Genomic DNA, 15926 nt, shown 5'->3' on the forward strand with positions numbered 1-15926 from the left:
ACTAGTCCTTTCTCCACGACTCGTCCTTTGGTCATAAGAACTCGCACCACCATTGACTCGTCTGCGACCTTGAGCAAACACCCGCTTTCTTGGATCATAACACGCACTTCCTTGGGTTTGAATCCCTTGCTTAACCTTTTCTTTGAATTCTTGAACATTTTTCTTTGCACTTTGAATTTTGGGTTTCTTTATTAAACTTGGATCTTTGAGAAGATTCTGACCCGTACTTGGCGTATCATCTTTCAGTTCATCTCTTTGTAGATCCCTACCCGCAAAATTCTTTATTCTAATCATGGTATCTTGTGTACCAAGACTTGCTATCCTGAGGTTGATCTTGTATAAACAGTTCTCGGTCCTTGTCACCTTCATCATAAGCTTACTTGTATCATCATGAATGGTTAGCAAATCATGTTTCATGTGAATGTCGCATCCACCTTCCGTTGCTTGACCTTATGATATTGGTTTGCATACTCAGTATGTAGTAAACATCGGTCAACAGGCGCTTCTCCCCTGTTTTCCCTTCAAGTAATGTCGATCCCTTTCCCCGTATATCAATACAAGATCCATCTCCAAACTTCACATTTCCCGTGACACGCTCATTAAGTTCAAAGAAATAAACTCGATTACCCGTCATGTGATTCGATGCTCTGTTGTCGAGATACCCAGTGTCTTTCTCTATTGGCTCAGTCTCGAAACGATTTGGATTCACCCATTCTTCATTTAGAAAAATCGTCTCTTGATCACATCTCATCATGAATAATGATGGATTAAAATCATCGGATTTCGCTAAGTTAGCTTCATCTTGTTTCTTCATACGATCCGGATATCCTGACGTGAAGTGACCAAATTTATCACAACGGTAACACTGAACCTGTGATCTATCTTTCCTTCCCCTTTGGCGATCATTGGTTCTTCTTTGACCCGCCTGCTTTGACCCCTGATCTTGACCATCTCGGCTTTGACTTCCATCTTGGTTTTCATCATCCTGGTCTTGACGTTTGCCTCGGTAACTTAAACCGTCTCGCCCACGCCCACGCGTATTTTTATAGGATTTGGATTTCGATGACGACTCACCATTGGCAAACATTAGATTACCTTGATTTTCTGCTAAAGACTCGATAACCTTAATCTTGTCTTCGAACGTCTTCAGTCTACCGATTGCTTCTTGAAACGTCATGGCTTTCAAATCTGCGAATTGTTCAATTTAAGCTACAATTGGAACATACTTTGCTGTAACATGGCCTTAATAACTTTCTAGTAAGCTTTCTGTTTTCGTAGGTGGTTCCCAAACTGGCTGCTTTGGTCACCAACTGACTTATTCTTCCTGCAAAAGAATCAATCGACTTTGTTTCTTTCATCCTTAAAGATTCAAACTCTATCTCCAATTGTTCAATCTTTGCCTCTCGGATCCTTTTTGGCAACTGCCATGTCATCCTTTTTGGCTTCTACCTTTTTTTTACCTAGTTCAAAAGCTTGCCGTATTCCATGAACCTTGAATACTGCCTTGATACGAATCGCCCAGATGTTGTAATTTGTTTCAGTTAACATTGGACATTGTAAAATTATGGTAATCTGATCCTTAACCACAATTGTTGGTGGTCTATTCCCGTCCCCCATCGAAATCTGAACAACTTTTCAGACTCGAACCCACTTGCTCGCAAAAACCCAGTTATGACTAAACCAAATCGTTGTGCAATTGAAGCTTTAATTAATTAAAAACAAAAAAAAATTAATCTATCTTTTTTTCTTTTTTCGTAACACGGTGCAAGCCAAGAACTCTTGAAAACAAAAATTCAATTGTTGACTTTTGTGTTCCTTTGAGATTTCCTTTGTTTTCTTGGTATTTAATTGTAGCGAAGAAGTAAGAAAACGTTAGCCTTCAATTAAATCGTCGCCAAATAAACAAATAAATCCCTCTTGCAATTTGCCGGTTCAATTCTCAAACGATCCTCAACTTGAAACCTGGTAACAACCGAACAGTGTTGTGCAATCCTGATCTGAGTAGAAGCCGCTTGGTCCCGCTTATGTATGAACAACCTACTCGTTGCCCATAGTCGTAACGATACCATGTCGCTACTCCGACGAACCAGCACCGCTTATCTCGACCTTCCCGATCGTGGACCCGTTAGATTCCTTAGCTGCCGATTAAGAACCCGGGTACCCGTTTAATATCTATGATTGAACTTGGCTCTGGTACCAATTCAAGTCCCAATCGACAATCAAACCGAATAGAAAAGGTGAAGAAAAGAATTTAGATTGAATAACTCACATTCTTATTAATCAGAAAATAACTCAAAACTGATTACAGACTCTTAAACTATAACTCGGTTTCTCTCTAGTCTTGTCTCTTTTATCTTTTTCTTCTAACTTAATAATGTCTAAGAGCATTCACATTCTATCCATCAAAATATGTGAGGGGAAATTTTTATATTATAAAGGATATAAAAAGTGGTTGTGAGTAGAGTAGAGAGAAAATATTACTGTTCATCTGTATATTTGAGGGGACACTGTTCACCCACTATAATTTTTTTAATATATATTGAAAGTGGTTGTGAGTGAAGGAGAGAGAAAAATGTAATGATAATATTATTTAATTGATAGGAGAGAGAAAAAGTATTTGTTTTTAGTGGAAATATATTGATATGGGAATTGTTTTTTAGTGGAATGTATGTATAATTTTAGGGGGTTGGATGTGAATGCTCTAATCTTGGTTTCTCTCTAGTCTTGTCTCTTTTATCTTTTTCTCTTAACTTAATAATGTCTAACACTACCTTGGTTTATATAGGCTTACCCTAACTTAGTGACCAAGACATTGCCAAATATAATAATAACATGATTAGGAAACTTAACCAACTATGACCAACTTGTCAACATTGATCCCTCAAGTTCATCGACTTGTGACTTGAAATCCTTTGTCACCCTTTCACATCACCGACTTGTGATGGTCGGGAATTACCGCCAACATATTTTGGTTACAAACTACATTGGATCTAGGTATTCGGTAGAAAATTTATATATATGAAACGTGAACGAGTGTTATTTTGTTTAAATTTAAAGTAAACGAATTTTATTAAACATATAGGACCCACTCCTTTTGTTTTTTGTTTATTTTTTATAATGACCGCTTAAAACTTATTTCTGAATGCTCTAATAGCTTAGCGGAGATGGATATAATCAGGTGATTTCGTTGATGACACGATGACACTTCAGTAGTCCGTTAGTGATCCAAATTTGCAGTTAAAAAAGAGAGAAAGAACTTTTAGCTTTTTTACTAATGATGGAATCAATGGATTAATATTTAATACGGTAATCATGAAAAGACAGATAAGCACCACCCTCTTTGATGGTAAAACCTGGGCTAAATTCCGTAAAAAATATTGAAAAATACAATGGGGTCAAAAAAAAATTACGTGTGTGAAGTTTAGACTAAATTTATCGGATAGCAAATTTTAGCCTATTCTTTATAGTTTCCAACTTTCCATAACAAGCGCAAACCAAGTTTTAGCGTTAAGAAAAAGCGTCGGTCAAATTGCGCAGGTTAAACATAACTATTAAAAAGCACGGGCTAAATTTTAGAGTTATAAAAAAAGCCAAACTTAAATTTCAACCATAGCAAAGCTTTTTTTAAAGACAAATAAAAATAGACCACGTGTATAGCATGAATAAAATTCTAAACATCTTAGCCAATGCTTTAGTTATATTGATAAGAACTAAAGGTTGATACTCTTTTTTTCTTCATTAAGTTGTTGATTTAGGTGATTTTCCTTTTTTATTTTTGTATTAAGTGAAAAAGACACTATTACCCTAAAGGATAGTCTTAGGCCTTGGGTATAAGTTACTCTCTTCCCATGTTAAAGATGTTAAAACCTCCATTAGTTAACATGTTAAATTGGGCAAAAAAGAATAAGAAATTAGTGTTATTTATTATCGATGTTTATTTTAACTAAGAAGTTAATGAAACGGTATTATTATTATTATTATTATTATTATTATTATTATTATTATTTATTTTATATTTATTTAAATATTTAATATTAAAATAATTAAAAAATGGTGGGTGAGGTACAGTTAAAAAGGTTAAACGATTCCCTTAAAATGAGGTAGAGTAAAAAGGAAAAAACGGATAATGTAACGTTTATATAATGTTAAGATAGATTAAGATATACCTCATGCCCTTATGGACAAAAACTTTTGCTTTGAAAGAAGATAGTTGATTGAAAACCTTGATGTACAAGAATCACCCCTTAATACATTTACACAAAAGGTAAATAGATGAAGTGGTCCTCTTAGAACGAGTCAAGTACCCAATGTTGACCATCAGCCTTGACTCGAAGACCGTTAACTCGGGCAAACATATTTACAGCTCTTCTAACGCCTCTATTATCAGCTACCGTAAAATAATCATGCCCGAAAATAACCCCACCGGGCCGCAATAACTTATAGGCCCGATTGATATCCGACCAAGCCGAGTGAAAATCATGGCCCGCATCAACTTCAATCAAGTCCGCCAACACGCCCCACTCACATAACCTCTCAAGAGTTGACCCGGTCGAAAATGGTAAAAATATAATACTTTCCGTTGCATTGACATGAACCACATTTTGCATAAATTGGTACAACAACATTGTGTCACCATTTATCATCTTAATGTCTCGAAACTGGCCCGGTAACCCAGGCCAGCCTCGAAAATCGTCAAGGCACAGAATCTGCGTCTGTAGGCCGAGTTGACTAGTCAACTCGGCCATGTGGATGGCCGAGGCACCTAAAAAGGTGCCTATTTCTATTATCGTTTTGGGTTTAACTTTTTGTATAAGGTTCTTGAACACGAGCCCGGTTGACCCCCAACCTTTGATTCTTTTTTGTCGTAAGAACGGTTCGATATGCGGTTGAGGGAAACCGTTGTACGGGGATGACCCGTTGAAGATTCGGGTTAGGATTGTTTGGCGAACGAGTTCAGGTGGAATCGGTTCGGCACACTGAGTTTGGAATTGGTAGTGGTCAACATCGACGGCTTGTGGTGGTGGGTTGACTTTGGTGGTGGTGGGGTGGTCATATGATGGATTTTTGATAAGGGCTGATAAATAGCCGAGGTAATAAGACAAGAGGAGGATGAGAAAGTAAACCGCCGGTTTAGCGACTTTACGGGTGGCGGTGGTGGCGGTGGTGGCCGGTTCAGTGATCATGTTATGCTTCATTTGATTTTCTGGTGGTAGAGAAAAAGAAGGTTGTGGAATAAGAAGATGATATTAGAAAAAGATGATTGGGTGATGATGAAGCAACCGTCGCTTTTTGAAACGTATGATATATACGTTTATATCAATTAATGATATTTTATTTGTTTTTATTTCTTTAATTATTGTATTATATTGTATTTATACCATTAATATTAGTGAATATTAAATTACAAAGTTATATATGTTATTTTGTTTTTTTTTTCTATTTAATATTTGTTTTTCTTGCCGTGAATCATTTAATACTTGTTGCAACTCCTTTACTTTTTTGCCGTGAATCATTTAATATTTGTTACAACTCCTTTACTTTTTTTTTTCCGTAAATCATACACATCAAATTCTACTCTTGACTTGTGTCTACTATAAGCCCATTAACTTATGTGATCTTTTTGTACATCTTAGAACAGCTAAAACACATATCTTTTGGTACTTAGATACAATGAACCAAACATTCATGAATTGTTTGTGAACTTGTTTGGCAAAAAATTCATTTATGTTAGTTTATTTAATAAAAGAACGAGCATGAACAAATTTTTTTGTTCATTTAAGTAAGTGAACGAACATGAACACACATTTTGTTCGTTTATTTATATTCGTGAATGCCCGTTTATTTCGTCATTTACTTTCATTTATTTACATTTGTTTATGGTCGTTCATTTATGTTTGTTCGTTTAAATTTTGATATATACATAAGTAGTTATAAAAATGTAAACATAAAAGAGGATTTCTAACGACTTATCGATACTATATAATAAAAGAAATCATTTGAAGGACACATGGTGCGTGCTCTATGAGGTGATCTCAATTGTTTTTTCTCGCTTAAATGAAAAAGACATAAATCATATTTGTTAATAAAATTCAAATAAAAAATGTTAAAGATAATAAATATATATAAATTATTTTAATCCCATGAGCTTTATGTTTTTGTCTTTTACCCTTTTTCATATATATTTAGCATGTATTTACTTTATAAGATGGATTAATTAAATTAATGTTGGAGATAATAAATGTATATAAATTATTTTAATCTCATGAATTTTATTTTTTTGTCTTTTACCCTTTTATTTTTCATATATATTTATCTTGTATTTACTTTATAAGATGGATTAATTAAATTAAACTAAAATTGATATGCAAATCGCAACTGTTACGGTAATAATAAAATGAACATAAATAATATTTTTAATATAAAAATATAAGTGAAAATACAAGTAATATTAAATACATAAATAAAAACCTAAAACAAAAAAGTTTATCTTAATACACTAACAATCTATAATTTTTTATAATAAAGGGTTGAGTTCATTTCAAAATTTTAAATAATTGCAAAACTTTCAGAACTTCTAATAAATAATCATTATTATACATTAAAGATTATTTAACAGTACTTTTATCATTTGTAAAATGTATTTTTATGATTAAATATATGTAACCACAAGTTTACATATTTGTAATAACCAAATTATATGTATTTGTAAAGGGTTAGGATCAAATATAAAGTCTCCTAAAAATAAGACGTCGTAAGAAGGGTATCAAACGGACTCCGATTAACCTCATTCAAGCGGCATTGAGAGCGTCTAAATGAACACTCTATGATGTGAGATTTTAGGTTTTTGTGTTTAGATGTTTAGTCTGTAGATTTTAAATTTTTTACATCATTATATCTTTTTATTTACTATTGTGTCTTTTCTATATTTGCTTCATTGTGTCTTTTTGTGACTCATTGTATCTTTTTTCTTTGACATTGTGTTATATTTTTTGGCATTATGTTATATTTTGCTCGATATTGTGTAAAAAAACTAATTTACATATATGTATTATAAATTACATATAAAAAATGATAAAAGTGCTCTTAACATATATACAATAAAAAAATACATATAATAAATGATAAAGTACCTTTAAATAATGTTATATGTAAAAATATATAAATAAATAAAATGATTGTTTATTAGAAGTTTTAAAAGTCTTGCAATTATTTAGAGTTTTGAAACGAAAACAACCCAATAAAACTAGAGTTAGACGTTCTTAATTAACTGGCGTTTCATACGATGATTAGTAATATATTTAGCATTTATAAAATAGACGTATAAATGTTTGTCATTGTAATGATGTTGAATGAACAAAGAACAATTGTTTGGTTTGAAAAAATTATTTAACAATTTAACACAATAATAAATAAAAAAACTAAGTAAAATGTTATAATACGTAAATAGTACATTAAAGTTCATTTTTTTAAATACATATCTTGACTACCGTATGCGTTAACTGATTACATTATATTTAACACGTGCAATACACGTGTTTTTTAAAGATATAACTTTTTTTATTTACTTAGTATGTAAAATTTTACATATTCAAAATTATATCGTACGCATTCAGTTTTCACCATTTATGTACAAATAAATATTATCGTTATAACTAAATTTTCAAACAATTTAATTATCTGTTATAATTATTCGATTTAAAACATTTATATGTACAAATAATTATATGGAAGTTATAATTAAAATTTCAAGGGGGTAAGTTCGACATATGTTCATTTTATTATCACGTGTCAGCTATGTAAGCCATCTAAAATTTGGTTCTATCATCTCTTTCTCATATTAAATATTTTATGTCACGTGTCAAATTCTAATGAACTATAGGTTTTAAGAACTATATGACATGTTATTTAAAATTAATATTTTTTTTCAAACATGTGTAATATACAGTTCCCTAATCTAGTATAAATATAACCAATTGGTATTGAGCTTTTTAGAGATAAAATTTGGGGTTTTCAATGGAACTTATCGTAATTAATTAAAAAGTTACATATAAAAAAATTACTTTATGTTTGTTTTATTCGTTTATGTTTTGTCAATTATGTTCATTTGATTTTGTGTATGTTTGTTTAATTATGCTTATTAGTATTGTTTATTGTTTGTTAGATTACGTTTATTTAAATTTGTTTGTTTACGTTCGTGAATTGTTCATTTAGGTTTTAAATTAATGAACGAACACGAACATGCCTATTTTCGTAAGGAACCAACATGAACAAAAAAATATTTAACTATATGTTCGTGTTCGGTTAAAATTAAATAAACAAACACAAACATGTGTCTATTCATATTCGTTCGGTTCATTTACAAGCCTCTTATACTTAATTACATATATTGTTTACTATAATATTACACAATGTGTTATATGATAGAGTTTTATAACAAAAATAGAATATATAAAACAGGTTGGGTTCATATACATAGTCTCCTAAAACTAGGAAGTTGTATGAAGAGTATCAAACGGATTCCGATTGAATTCATTCAAGCGGCACTGGACCGTCTCGTCGAACTCTACAATCTTAGATTTTAGGTTTTCGCTTTTGAATTTTTAGCTTGTAGATTTTAGAATTTTTGTTTCAGGTCATTGTGTCTTTTTATTTGACATTGTGTTTTTTATGTTTTCGCAAGTGTGTCTTTTTTTGAGATTCATTGTGCATTTTTTTCTATGCATTATCTTATTTTGTTCAGCATTATATTATATTTTATACTAGTGCTAATTCCCGTGAATTTCACAGGACAGACAAAATAATATTTTTCTAAGGTATTGTCAAAAAACTTTATACGTTTATAATGAACATATCGAAATTATTTCTAAGAAATTATTATCCCATATAAGTGTATAAATAAAAGAATAGACTACATTGTTCAAAAGCATTAAATAGTAATATATTTTTTGTGATTGCTATAATAAAATTTTACTACTTCATAAACCAAATATAGTATCATAATAGATTCATCGGCTGACAGTACAAACTACATGGGATCCGTTTTGTCATCTTAGCAAACAACCAAACAGTCTCTCTTGCTCGTCTAATGCGCTTCTTCTTCCGCCACCTCAGCACCATTCAATAACGAGTACCTTGATTTCCACTCTAATGACTGGTATTACTTAAAATTGGACTGAAAGTTCCATAAAAAGGTGAAAATTGATTAAAATTCAGAGTGCAAAATATACTTTACATAGCTTAAGAACAAATAAAACAATAAAAATAATATGTATAATTGCTTGATTCCCATAATTACTTTAAAATAATCTTCAAGTGTCCTCTTAAAGTATTGTTGAAACTTGAAAGTTGAATCGACTATCAGGAGCTATATAAACTTGTATATGAATATTCAAGAAAGTCCGTGTATAAAGAGTTGACCCAATTTGTGAACCAACCCATCAATATTTCATCATATGGAACTCAAACTTTGAATTCTCCTAGTTTTCAATATTATTATGATTTTATTTATAATGCTAATATAGGATGCATACCTTACCTAGTTGATTTTAAATGCTTTAAATTTACTTACCTTATCTTTAATCACAAGCTCTAGACCAAAAACTTACCGATCAACAACAAATAAATGATTTAATTGAATTTAGACAAGGCCAACAAAATCATTAAACAAAACTGACAACCACAACCAAGACCAACACTCAACTTCATAAACGGAATCATAACAGGATTACCTAAATCATCACAATTTAGTCATAAATCAAACCAAAGAACCAAAACATAGTTCCAAGTTCATATAAACCCAGGTAGCTTAAAACATTAAGTTACTCATAATGATCACAAACATGTCAAAACAAATAATCATAGCAAACATCTAGATGCACGTTGTCAATAACAAATGAAACCCGCAGAAAAACGTAATGGGAAGTGAAACCAACTTAAACGCGTTTCAATCTTAAGCTTCTAAGTCTTTGAAAAACGTTCCAAAAGCTCCCAAATACGTCTCTCAGAGTTGTAGAATTCGTATTATGGCTTCCAGACACCTCAATGGGGCTTAATAACAACAAAACCCGATTTTCATGATTTTAAGGTCGGTTGAGGACCTCAAGCAACCTCCCTTGAGGTCCTCGACGCTTTTTAAAACTGAATTAATATTAACTTGCTTTAGGACCCCGGCCAAGCCCCATGAGGTCCTTAGAGTGTCCTTTTCTTTGTTTTATTGGGTTAGTTGCGGTCCTCAATAGGTGATTTTTGCAGATTAAATTACTCATTTCCAGCCTTCTTTCTTTCACCAACTCTTCGTTCCAAACTCCGTTTTCAAACCGGTTGGCTTGATTCTTCACCATTTCCTACAAATTCAATGTTTCAAAAAAGAAATAAATATTCCACATGAATTTGAAGTGAAAACCCATACAAAATGTAAAGAAAATTCATAACTAAAAACATGTGTAATTTCGTGTATATCAGGTTCCGATGAGGTTGAGTAGGGTTTCATTTAGGTGAATTCTTGAAGACTACATTGAAGCGTGAAAGAACAAATGCACCCCTCACGTAAAGGCACATGAGGGAAGTTAGCAGAGAAGTTAATGAGTGTTAGGTCTAGAGACAAAGCTCGTTAGAACTTGAAACGTCAGGGACTAAGAGCATTATAAATGGATAAAACCCAAAACTCCACTTACTCTTTATTATTTAATATTTTGTACAAAAGTATTTCGGATAATTCGGGATATTCAAAATATCTGAAATTTCTAAAAACCTTATATGAATCCAACAATTTCGGATATCTTACTTTTCAGATATTTCGGGTTCAGAATTTTCGATAACTCAGGTTTGGTTTCCGATTTAAAATTTTTACACACCCCTAACCTCGTGGTTATGGTTGGGATGACTTTAACTCCGACTTATGTGATGAATCCAACAATTTCGGATATCCTGGTTTTCAGATATTTCGGGTTCAGAATTTTCGATAACTCGGGTTTAGTTTCTGATTTAAATTTTTACACACCCCTAACCTCGTGATTATGGTTGGGATAACTTCAACTCCGACTTATGTGAGGGCTAGTGGATCTTATCTCAACTAGTTTTACAAGTATCTTGTGGGACATGTTCGCCCTATGTGGGGTATTGGGACTTTACGTGGTTATGGTTGGGACTTTAATTCTGACTTATGCGGGGGCTAGTGGATCTTAGCTCGGCTAATTGTAGAAGTAGTGGGATACGTTCGCTCTATGTGGTTTTTCCATTTTATGCTAAGTATATCGAGTCTCGGGGGCTTTCGCCCGATGTGGTCTTATCATTTCACGATAAAAACCCCGCATTACCTCACTACTAAACTATTTGCAAAAGTTATATATTTTGTAGAAAAAGGAGATTTAAAGACAAAGTGATATTTATTTTAATTAGTTTTTTTCATACCCTTTTATTTTTATGTTTTTAGTTACTTTATGTCATTTACATGTATTTGCACATAACACCTTACTTTTATGATCAACTAAACAACAAAGATTAAGTAGTCAGAGCCACCGAGTCCTTGGGTCGATACTTGATTTTTGCCACACTATACTATGCTACGAAATGAGGTACACTTGCCTAATTGTGTGTAGTTGTGTAAAAATTTAAATAATTTTTATAATTTAAACAACTATTTGTGTAAGAAAAACCCCAAAAATATATATCTACTCACACACATCACATATAAATTATATGCATTTATTTGGTACTTTCATGGCTTCATATTTAGTATAAACATTGTGATGTTTAGACATTTTACGGGTGGGCCACAAGCCGATTGAACAGGAGCGAGACCAACCCAATGAGATGCGCCTGTTTTTGGGCGGACTGGTATTTGATCGGGTAGACCATTATCTGGACCGAAATTGAAAGGTGGATTGCAGTAGTGCAATATGGGTCACTGTAAATTAAGAAAAGTAAGATATGGCCAACTACAAAATCGAAGAGAGCGTTTGTGGTTCACGTAATGTTTGTAAAGGAATTAAAATGTGTCAAATGAAGTGTTGAACCTTAACTTTATATATGGGAACTTCTTGCTCTCTTCTATAAAACACATTGAACCCTAAACTTTGTATTTTGGAAATTCTTGGTCTCTTCCATAAAACACATTGAACCCTTAACTTTATATTATGGAAATTCTCATGTCAAAACGAAAGCACCTCTCCACCATTCTCAATCCATCATCTTCCACCTCATCCTCTTCGACTTACTTCTTTTTCTAGTGAGATGCTCTTGTCAATAACTAGAGGCGTGCAAGTGGAGGTACTGTTGCTATCTTGTCTAAATCCATATGAGGTATATGCACTTTCATCGACAAGATTATCATGTTAATCTTTGATAAAAAATGATTTAATCAACCAAAAATACCGAGCATGAGGTATAGATACCAACTAGTTCGTGGAGCATGAGTAAAATTTCCCAAGTAAATAAGTCAAAATTATCTAACTATGCCTATGCGTAGCAATGTTACTTCTAAATCAAGGCCGACCCAGAGCAAGTGTCGGGTGGGTGACTGCTCTGGGCCCAAATCAAAATAGGGCCCAACTTTTTTTAATATATATATATATATATAGGGGAAGGTTCTATGCAGAACACTAAATATTGCGAAAACACGCAGAACAAAATGCATCACTTATTTTTTTCAATTCTAAAAACCTAAAAAGTAAATAAAAATGTTATAAATGTAACATTTATTGTTTCTCACACTAGAATTTAAAACAAAATGTGAAAAATCTTGAGTTTTTTAAAATCCTACACACATGTAGGTTATATGTAGGCTAAATTACATACATGTATGTAGACTACGTGTAGGGAAAAAATATATGATTTTTTTTTATGTATATATAATACACATATGAATGTAGGAAATACAAAATTTAAGAAATATGAACCTTACATCCCAAAATTTTGTGATTTAGAGTTGTTCTTTTTGTTCTCGCAATAATTAGTGTTCTGTAATGATCCTTATCCTGTATATATATATGTAGGCTAATTATAAGGAGAAAACCCACTCCAGTTGAGTAAACCCTGAAAACTCACACATATGGCTAGGATTGAGCCACATCACCTTATGTATAAAAATGAGACAAGGGTAATTTCGTCATTTTCCCCTAATGTTGACTAGATGTGTATGAGAGACGGCACAATGTTTGGTGTTTGCTTCTTTTCTCCTCTGGAGTATTAATTATGAATTGTACTTGCCCCTCATTCTTCTTTCCTCATAACCATTTTCCAGCTTTTTTGTGCAGACATTTCTTCTTAAATCATACACACCTCTCTCTCTCTTAAATCACACACACTTCTCTTTATCTCTCTTAAATCACACACACTTCCAGATCTAAATCAACCACCAAAATTCTTCTTCTTATCAAAATCATTCATAATCAACCACCAAAACTCTAGATCTACAAGCGTAACAACCCGGTGACGGTGTAGTTCAAGATCCGGTTTCTTGGCAAACCAAATATTCATCAATCCACCATAAATCATCACCAAAACCACTGTTTTTCTTTGCGGATTTAGTTCTTTGAGTGGTTCAATAGATTTGTAAGGTGGGCTCGGGTAGTTCCTCAATAAGGGTTTCAAGATCCGATGGTGGTTTCATGATCCGGCGGTGGTTCCAGATCTAAAAGATCCTCCAGATCCATAAGTATGTTTGTTTTCAGGGTTTTTTTTTTTTTCAGATTTGCATTTTTTTTGTGTTTTATAGATCTTCATTTTTTGTGATTTGTAGATCTGCAACTTTTTTTTTATTTTTTTGTTCAAGAAGCTGAATGTTTTTTAGTTCTTGTTTTCTGGATATGTTGTTTTTTATTACTGATTTTTTCATTTTTTTTGTGTAAAATTTGTTCTTATGTAAACAATTTGATTTTTTTTTTCAGATCGGAACAAATGGAAACAATTTGATTTTAAGTTCTTATGTATTGGATTAAAATCTAAGTTACTTTCTTGTTTATTGTTACGGTGATTGAATCTAAAAAATCTGTTGTTGTTTGATTCTTGTTAATAAAGTTATATTTTTATATGCATGTTATATTTTTGATGTAACAATTCTCATAACAATTTTATGCGTCTTAGTTATGAAACTCCAAGATCTAGGCTTTTTTTATGTAACACCATGTAACCGGGTGTTAGAAATGTAACAATCGAAGAAAAAAAGCATGTTATATTTTTTGTGTTACCTAAATAATGCCAATTACGTTTTTTTGTGTTACATAAATAATGCCCGTTACATTTTTTGTAACAATCAAATCAAAAATGTCTGTTACATTTTTGACAAAAATGTCTGGAAGACACCAAGAATTTCCAAAATACAAAGTTTAGGGTTCAACTGTATGAAGAAGTTGACACTTTTTTTTCGTTAATATATATGAATTAAAAAAAAACATCATTTCATGAATAAGATTTTAGTGTTTTTTAATAAGAAAAAGATGCAAGAGAAAGAGAACACATTGGAAAAAGAATTTGTCAGAGCCTTTTTTTTTTTTTTTTAATATGTAATTTTGAATTATATGTTAAAAAAGATGCACGAGAATTAGGACACTTTGGAAAAGGGGACACATTGAAAAATGGGACACATCAAAGGAAGTCAGATGGACAGATGATTATATCGCCATTTTACCCTTAGATGTACCATTTATTGATTAATATAATAAAAAGTAGGAGAGATAATACCCAAACACATCACAACCATCCATCTCTTTTAATCAATGGTAGATGTTGGGTTTCTTGGGTTTAGTCAACTGGAGTGGGTTTTCGATTTATCCTTGTCCTATATATGTATATATAAAATCAATATGATTTTTAGAAAAATCTTAAAGGGTCTGGATTTATGAACCAAAAACGTTTTTAGGCCTTTTCAAAATTTTTGATTTGTGATTTTGTGGTCCAATTTACCAATGTTTAGAAATTATTGTTTAGATTTATTGATTAATATAATAAAAAGTAGGAGAGATAATACCCAAACACATCACAACCATCCATCTCTTCTAATCAATGGTAGATGTTGGGTTTCTTGGGTTTAGTCAACTGGAGTGGGTTTTCGATTTATCCTTGTCCTATTTATGTATATATAAAATCAATATGATTTTTAGAAAAATCTTAAAGGGTCTGGATTTATGAACCAAAAACGTTTTTAGGCCTTTTCAAAATTTTTGATTTGTGATTTTGTGGTCCAATTTACCAATGTTTAGAAATTATTGTTTAGACTTTGATTATTTGAATGTGTGGAGATTTATGGATAGGGCCCAAATTTTTTTATCTCGTACAGGACCAACATATTTTTTGTGATTTTCGGAGATGACCCTGTTCTAAATTACTTATGGTGTTTAACTTGTGTCTACATGCTATATATGATAATATACTTTTGTTACTAACGAGTAAAGGTGCTTGTTTTAAAAACTATATATTATCTATATATTAAAAAATAAACTTAAGGAATAGTACTTTTCTTACCAATGATCTTTTGGACTAGTCGTTAAGAGAGAGGTGAGAAGCTTTGCTTCTCTTGGAGGTCCTGAGTTTAAGTCCAGACAAAGAGGTTTTAATATTATAATTATATATATAGTTTTTTAAAACTTTTATTAATCTATATATTAAAAAATAAACTTAAGGAATAGTACTTTTCTTACCAATGATCTTTTGGACTAGTCGTTAAGAGAGAGGTGAGAAGCTTTGCTTCTCTTGGAGGTCCTGAGTTTAAGTCCAGACAAAGAGGTTTTAATATTATAATTATATATATAGTTTTTTAAAACTTTTATTAATTTAAAAGAGAGTAGGTCTCATGTTTAAACTTATACTAAGGAAGTAGTTTAGAATTATTAGTGTAAAAGAAAATAAGAAAAATAATTTTTTTTGAACAACTAACAAAGGCCTTATCACCTAGGAAAAATTGCCTTAAAAAACAAGAGAAATGATTCTTT

The 15926-nt window shown here is 31.9% G+C and overlaps 2 protein-coding genes across 2 annotated transcripts; both read right to left on the reverse strand.

The window, feature by feature from the left end:
* Nucleotides 1-406: 406 nt before the first annotated feature.
* Nucleotides 407-1433, reverse strand: LOC110925057. The gene is made up of 2 exons (XM_022169028.1): nucleotides 1292-1433; nucleotides 407-1188 (listed from the first exon to the last, which is right to left on the reverse strand). The coding sequence occupies exons 1-2, from the start codon at nucleotides 1431-1433 to the stop codon at nucleotides 407-409; spliced, it is 924 nt and encodes a 307-aa protein (XP_022024720.1).
* A 2756-nt stretch (nucleotides 1434-4189) lies between these two features.
* Nucleotides 4190-5282, reverse strand: LOC110923333. The gene has a single exon (XM_022167458.2). The coding sequence runs from the start codon at nucleotides 5193-5195 to the stop codon at nucleotides 4287-4289; it is 909 nt and encodes a 302-aa protein (XP_022023150.1). The 5' UTR covers nucleotides 5196-5282; the 3' UTR covers nucleotides 4190-4286.
* Between the last annotated feature and the right edge of the window lie 10644 nt (nucleotides 5283-15926).

Source organism: Helianthus annuus, chromosome 17 (genome assembly GCF_002127325.2).
Source record: "Helianthus annuus cultivar XRQ/B chromosome 17, HanXRQr2.0-SUNRISE, whole genome shotgun sequence".
NCBI lineage: Eukaryota > Viridiplantae > Streptophyta > Magnoliopsida > Asterales > Asteraceae > Helianthus > Helianthus annuus.

Coding starts and splice junctions, on each gene's coding strand:
- LOC110923333 (XM_022167458.2), bottom strand. CDS start 5,195: ATGAAGCATAACATGATCACTGAACCGGCCACCACCGCCACCACCGCC.
- LOC110925057 (XM_022169028.1), bottom strand. CDS start 1,433: ATGACATGGCAGTTGCCAAAAAGGATCCGAGAGGCAAAGATTGAACAA. Junction 1,189..1,291: donor GTTGGTGACCAAAGCAGCCA/GTTTGGGAACCA, acceptor AACAATTCGCAG/ATTTGAAAGCCATGACGTTT.